The sequence below is a fragment of the Mirounga leonina genome, unplaced genomic scaffold (genome assembly GCF_011800145.1).
Source record: "Mirounga leonina isolate KUSES-001 unplaced genomic scaffold, KU_Mleo_1.0 Mir_127, whole genome shotgun sequence".
In the NCBI taxonomy this organism is placed as follows: domain Eukaryota; kingdom Metazoa; phylum Chordata; class Mammalia; order Carnivora; family Phocidae; genus Mirounga; species Mirounga leonina.
This window is the reverse complement of record NW_023270316.1, coordinates 58,871,101-58,878,050: the sequence shown is the minus strand read 5'-3', so window position 1 is coordinate 58,878,050 and position 6,950 is coordinate 58,871,101. Positions and strand designations below refer to the sequence as shown.

Below are 6,950 nucleotides of genomic sequence, written 5' to 3'. Positions count from 1 at the left end.
TTGATGAGTCAGCTAAAGGTTTATCAGTTTTGTTTGCTTTTCAAAGAACCAGCTCTTAGTCTCATCGATCTTTATTTTAAAGATTTTATTTATTTATTAGAGAGAGACAGCGAGAGAGGGAACACAAGCAGCGGGAGTGGGAGAGAGAGAAGCAGGCTTCCCATGGAGCAGGGAGCCCAATGCGGGGGCTCGATCCCAGGACCCTGGGATCATGACCTGAGTAGAAGGCAGACGCTTAATGACTGAGCCACCCAGGCACCCCTCTTCGATTTTTTCTATTGTGTTTTTTTTTTCTCTATTTATTTCTGCTCTGATCTTTATTATTTTCTTTCTTTTGCTGAGTTTGGACTTTGTTCTTTTTCTGGCTTCATTAGATGTAGAGTTAAATTGTTTGAGATTTTTCTTGTTTCTTGAGGTAGGCCTGTATAGCTATAAACATCCCTCTTAGAAGGGCTTTTTCTGTGTCCCAAAGATTTGAATTGTCGTGTTTCCATTTTCATTTGTCTCCAGGTATTTTTTCTCTTTGATTTTTTTGACGACACATTGGTTGTTTAGTAACATGTTATTTAGCCATGTTTGTGTTTTTCCAGTTTTCTTGTAATTGATTTCTAGTTTCATTTGGTTGGATAAGACAATTGATATCATTTCAGTCTTAAATTTATGAAGACTTGTTTTGTGGCCTATTATGTGATTTTGAATGTGTATTCTGTGGTTTTACATGGAATGTACTATATATATCTGTTAAGTCCATCTGGTTTCATGTATCATTCAAAGCCATGGTTTCCTTACTGATTTTCTGTCTCAGTGATCCACTGATATAAGTGGGGTGTTAAAGCCCCCTACTATTATTGTATTACTATCAACTTTTCCCTTTATGTCTGTTAATATTTGCTTTATATGTTTAGGTGCTCCTGTGTTAGGTACATAAACTATATCCTCTTATAGGAGTGATCCCTTTATGTAATGACCTTTTTTGGTCTCTTATTACAGTCTTTTTTTTTTTTTTAAAGAAAGATTTTATTTTTTTATTTTTAAAGATTTTTATTTATTTATTTGAGAGAGAGAGAATGAGAGAGAGCACATGAGAGGGATTAGGGTCAGAGGGAGAAGCAGGCTCCCCGCCGAGCAGGGAGCCCGATGCGGGACTCGATCCTGGGACTCCAGGATCATGACCTGAGCCAAAGGCAGTTGCTTAACCAACTGAGCCACCCAGGCGCCCCAGTCTTTGTTTTAAAGCCTATTTTATCTGATACGAGTATACCTACCCTCGCTTTTTTTTTTTTTTTTTCCACTTTCATTTGCAACATGTATATTTTCCTATCCCTTCACCCTCTGTGTCTTTAGGTCTGAAGTGGGTCTTCTGTAGGCAGCACATAGATGGGTCCTATTTTTTAATCCATCCAGTCACTCTATGTCTTTCGATTGGAGCATTTAGTGCATTTACATTTAAAGTAATTATTGATATGTATGTACTCACTACCATTTGTTAATGTTTTCTAGTTTTTGTAGTTCTGTTTTCTTCTTCTCTTGCTCTTTTCCCTTGTGGTTTGATGGCTTTCTTTAGTGTCATGCTCAGATTCCAGTCTCTTTACTTTTTCTGTATTTATTATAGGTTTTTGGTGTGTGGTAACCCTGGGGTTCATATGTGACATCATACATGTATAGCAGTCCATATTGAGTTGATGGGTTAAGTTCAAACACATTGTAAAAACACATTAAATTTTTATTCTCCTCCGTGTTTTATATGTCATATTTTACATGTTTTTGTTTTGTGTATCCCTTGACTAACTTTTGTATATATAATTTAGCCTCCCTACTAGTTCGTAAGTGAACACCCCGCTGGATGTGGCAGAGCAGGTGCCTGTGGGCCCATGGGTTGAATGGGCTGGTTCTTCAGGGGAATGCAGGGGCAGGGCACATGATGCTGGCAGGGTAGATGGAGAGTGTCCGAACTGGCTCCTGACAGCATCTGGCTCTCCGGGGGGGGGGGGGGGGAGAAGAATAGCGCTGGCCAACACATTTGTTCCCAGAGAACAAAAGTCTGCAGATCCCTGCCCCTCTGGCATATATCCTAAAGTTAGTCAATAAATCTTTACCTATATGCTAGGTGCTTTTCAGACTCCTGCAGCTGTGCTGTGTCTTGGGCCGTTATTTAGCGTGCTGGCTATTTGAGGACGGCGACTCCATTTCCTATAGCTCTCCAGCTCTCCCTGAGTTCAGCCCCACTGGTGTTTAAAGCTCCCAGATTGAAGCCCTGCTGATTTTTAAAGCCAGATGTTTTAGGAACCTGCCTTCACAGTGTGGATCCCCAGTGTGGGGCCTGATACCCTCACTCCTTTGTGCCTGCGATGGCCCTACCATTTGTGGGGAGTCACCCCTGGGGTTTAGTTGCCAACTGTGTCTGTACCCCTCCTCATGTGGCTGCCGCTCCAGGTCTAGCTGTGTAAGGCCCGTTGTGCCAGTCTTCGGGTGGCTTTCAGAGTGAGTTGCAGGACGTGTAGTTGTTGCCTCGCCACGGGGGAGGAGGTGAGTTTGGGATCTTTTCTACCCCACCATCTTCCTGAACTCCATCCTGTAGTTGCTTTTTAATTTTTAAAATTTTTTTTTAAGGTTTTTATTTATTTGACAGCACAAGTAGGCCGAACAGCAGGCAGAGGCAGAGGGAGAAGCAGGCTGAGCAGGGAGCCCGATGCGGGCCTCGATCCCAGGACCCTGAGATCATGACCTGAGCCGAAGGCAGCTACCCAACTGACTGAGCCACCCAGATGCCCCCATCCTGTAGTTTCTTAAATGCCCAGGTAATTCTGATACACAGCTGAATTTGAAAACCACTAGATTGAGATTTTGTCCCACAGGTCATGATGATTTCAGCTAGGGTTGCCATTAAAACAGGAACGGGCATGTTCTTTTTCACCTCTACCATATTCCTTCCATGGGTACTTTTTGAGTACAATTACATGCTAGACACCATGCTGGGGACTTGGGTGAAACTCATTTTGAAATATAGCATTATTGCAAATCTCAGAGGAGTATGGTAAAAAATCAGAAATGTGCATGTGAGGTTTTCAGGGATCACACATGGTGGTGCATAAAAATCCAAATTGTATATTGTTAGTTTGAGAAAAATCTTTTTTTTTCCTTAAGATTTTATTTATTTTAGAGAGCAGGGAGAGGGACAAGCAGACTCTGTGCTCAGAGCAGAGCCTGATGTGGGACTTGATCTCACAACCCTGAGATCATGACCTGAGCTGAAACCTGGGAGTCAGTCATTTAACCAAGTGAGCCACCCCGGCGCCCCTGGTTTTTCATTCTTGCATATTTCCACTGATGTTCTTATTCAAAGAGTTGTTACAATTTAAATGTGTATTTTGAAGATGATGTATGCCCATGTAGTGACAGCAGCTGAAAAGAAATTGAAAAAGCAGACTTCGTGATGACCAGTGAATTTGGTACAAGTGGAGTAAAAATATTCAAATTTATTATATCTCATTATAAGCTGGAACTAGTCTCAAAGGATAAGAACAGTTTATGCATTTATTTAACATTTATTGAGCATGCTACGTGCTGAGAATGTGTTGGGAGCAAAACACAGGAATAGTGAATTTTTGCCCTCAGAGAGCTTGTACCCTAACTAAGATACAGTGGGTTACACTGGGAAGTGATGGGAAGGAAAAGTACTCCGATGAAATGAGTGGTAGAACTGGTATAGTGCGATCTGCAGGAGGAACAGGCAGAGAAAGGTAAAAGAGCAGGTAAGGCTTCACAGCAAGATGTGCAAAGGCCCTGGGGAGCCTTTACTTCCAGGAGCACCCTGTGTGTTACTGGAATCAATGTAGATCACTGGAGTGGGGGAAGGGGGGGATGCACCAGCATGAAGCTACCAGAGGATTTTCAGTGCAGAGGGTGGGAGAGATGGGAGGTGTGATCCAGTTTACTCAAGTAGAATCTGAGAAACATTTTATTGGAGAGCAGAAGTGAGATGATAATAAGAGGGAGGCAGGATCAAATGAAATGCCAATCAGCAAGAACAGGTAAGAGTTGATGAGGATTGAAGCTTGAAGTCCAGAGAGACAGGAGACGCCTACTTCTAAAGATGTGTGGCTTCCACAGGTCAGGTCTTCAGTTTGCAGCCTGCTTGCAACTGAGCCTCATTCTGGGTTTAGGAAGTGGTAATCCTTAGAAGACACAGAAGATACTGAAGTAGAACTTGACCTCATGTCTTTATCTTCCTGAAGAAAGTACATGGTTTGGTTTAAGACCTGAAGTACCTCAATCTCTTCCTTCAGTTGCTGCTGCCTTTCTTCATGTTGATGGATTTTCTTCTGTATTGCTATGATAAAAAGAAATTTCAGGTTAGTAGTTTTATAAACAACATACTATTTCTGTCCTCTTTCACTTGCAAGTGCATAATACACACTGCTGTGCCCTACATGAAAAGAAAATAGGGCCCTGTGAGCAGGAACTGGTTCCTCTTCTAATTCAGGATGGAATTCTAGTTTTTATCACATAAAGCCGGTCAGTACATCTTTAGAGCTTGAGTACCTTTTGTATATCTTTGAGAACTCAGAAGCAGAGATTGTATAACCTTCATGCTGCTCTATACCCATTTGTTGAGATAATAAGTGGAGAGAGCATGTGGTTTGAATATCAAGAATAAAGGCAAATCTTTCATAAAAATGCATCCAGTTTTTAATGTTACATAAAAGCTTTTGGTTTTATTTAGAAAAAGGAAGGCCTTTAATGTGGAAACATAGGAAGAAGATACTTTAATTAGGCTTTATAAATAACAGTATTACTCAGTGACAATGTTGTTTTTTGAAAACTTCAAAGTTGAAGAGTATTAAGTCTTTCTCTAGAATACCTGTAGTTAACTTTCTGGAACATTAGAACTGAGCAACATTAAGCAAGAGAGTCTATCAGTAGCGATGTCAAGTTAGGCCTTTAAAGTTGGTTCTAATGCAATTCCAAATAGTGTCTCCTCTTGCTGCCCCCCCCCCCCCCGTACTACACTGTAATGTATATCCTCCCAACTAACCCATGCACGTAGTGGAAACGTGGCTTTTATATGAAAGAAAAGTAACACAGATGAAAGTCCCCTACAAAATAAGGCTTTTTAGAAAAAGATTTTAAAGGCTGCTTTTAAAAAATAGGTGGATACTTGCATTAGCAGTGAGCAGACATTCTCAAGAGACTGTTAAAGGATAGGCTGATTATCTGAATGGCGAGTAGGACACTGTGGTTGTGCAACTGTAGGGGGAGCCGTTCACACCCAGTTCTGTGACCCACTCTGGCTGGGATGTGCAGTGCACAGCCTGTCCACTGAGTGGCAGCTTGATACAGATGAGTCTGATTTGACTTCTGTAAGTGGGAATGTAGCCGGTTTTGAAAGCATCTTAATGGTGGGAGGACCTACTCACTGAGTGGTTGAGGTATTATTAACATACAGTGTCCTATTAATTTCAGGTGTACAGTATAATGATTCAGCAAAACCTTTTTATAAAATAGCAACCATTTAAGTCTCTGCCCCCACCAGGCTTGCTGCTTTTTCAAAAACGTCTCGACTGTTTTTTCTTGCTCATCTTTAGAATCAATGAATTGCAACCCTCCTTCCCCCAGTTAGATTGAAGATTAATATTGGGAGAATTAAAATTTGTACACATCAAATGTCACAGCCTTGACACCTACAGATAACTACTGTTCCCATTTGGGTACTTTTTTTCTGTGTGTGTGAGGGCTCGTACTGCTTTGTGGTGGGTTTTTTTATTTAGTAAGATGATGAACATTCTTCTAAAATGATTTTTATCACTGAATAGTATTATATTACTTCAGTGTATATATATATAAATTATGCTGCTCGGTTATAACTCATACCTGCTTGAAAATTTACAAATGTGTCTTCAAACAATTTACAGTCAAAAAGTGAAGTCCCGATTTCTTCATAGTCTGTAGGGAGAAACACATTTTCAGTTCTAATTTAAATAATTGATATAGACAGAAACCCCTTACAAACTAACCCCAAATAAGGAAAAGTACACAGAACAGTCCAGCACTGTGCGACTTCAGTCTCACACCGGAGGAGCAGCAGTTTCCCCGGGGACATGGTGGAAATGCAAATGCATGGCTCCACTCCCACATCAGAAGTTCCAGAGGTGAGGCCCGCTTACTAGTTTTCACAAGCCCTCTAGGGACTCTGAGAAGCATGTTCAAAGTTTGAGAAGTACTTAGTCTCAAGTAAAGAGGAAATGAATGAAAGAATGTAATGAATGAATTTTTGGAAGTTTCCTTTTAATTTCACTTTTTGGTTTTGTCCTATAGAAAATAATCCCTTTCAAATAATCATAGACTTTACCTTGGTGCCTACAGTATAGACTGTCAAGCTTTTTCTTGCAAAAATCATAAAGTTTTTAAGCTCACAGTGTAGGGTCTAAGAAGGCTAAGTGGCTATATACTTGCATATACAAATGGAACTTTGGCTTCCCAAAGAGCGCTTTCTGAAAGGTCACATTAACTAGGTGCAACATCAAACAAAACATTCCATTTTTCTTCTATAAGCTTTGAGTTGACATTACCAAAAAAAGACATAAGGAACAAAATTTGGGTCAAATCAAAACTGTAACATGATGCTATTCTCAGATGTTAGCAAGAAGCGGTGAGGGGGCAGATGTGTAACTGCCTGTGGTTCTGAGCGTCCACATGCTGTCAGCCCTCACTCTCAGCTACGCGCGTCTGCAAAACCCATCACAACTTGCAGGGCACCAGCCTGCTTTTCACTGAATTAATCAGTTTGTGAATTACCCACATCCTGTTGATCCATAGAAGACTAGAGACCTGGAACAGTGAATTGTATTAAGGAAAAGAAATTGCATAGAAAGAAAGTATGTACTTTTGGTTTGGTCTGTTTTAGAAGTAGGTTTGCGAGAAGTCTCTGCATGTAGAAATGTTGCTGTTTC

General features: G+C 40.8%; 1 protein-coding gene across 3 annotated transcripts in view; it reads right to left on the bottom strand.

Moving 5' to 3' along the window:
• Positions 1-3,445: 3,445 nt before the first annotated feature.
• PHF11 (PHD finger protein 11) overlaps positions 3,446-6,950 on the bottom strand; it is a 29,346-nt gene continuing 25,841 nt past the window's right edge. For all 3 annotated transcript variants that reach the window (XM_035003428.1, XM_035003430.1, XM_035003429.1), the window contains 2 exons: positions 5,872-5,943; positions 3,446-4,330 (listed from right to left, as the gene is read on the bottom strand). In XM_035003428.1, coding sequence (XP_034859319.1) covers positions 4,149-4,330; positions 5,872-5,943 — 254 coding nt within the window. In that variant the 3' untranslated portion in view covers positions 3,446-4,148. The remainder of the gene's footprint in view (positions 4,331-5,871; positions 5,944-6,950) is intronic.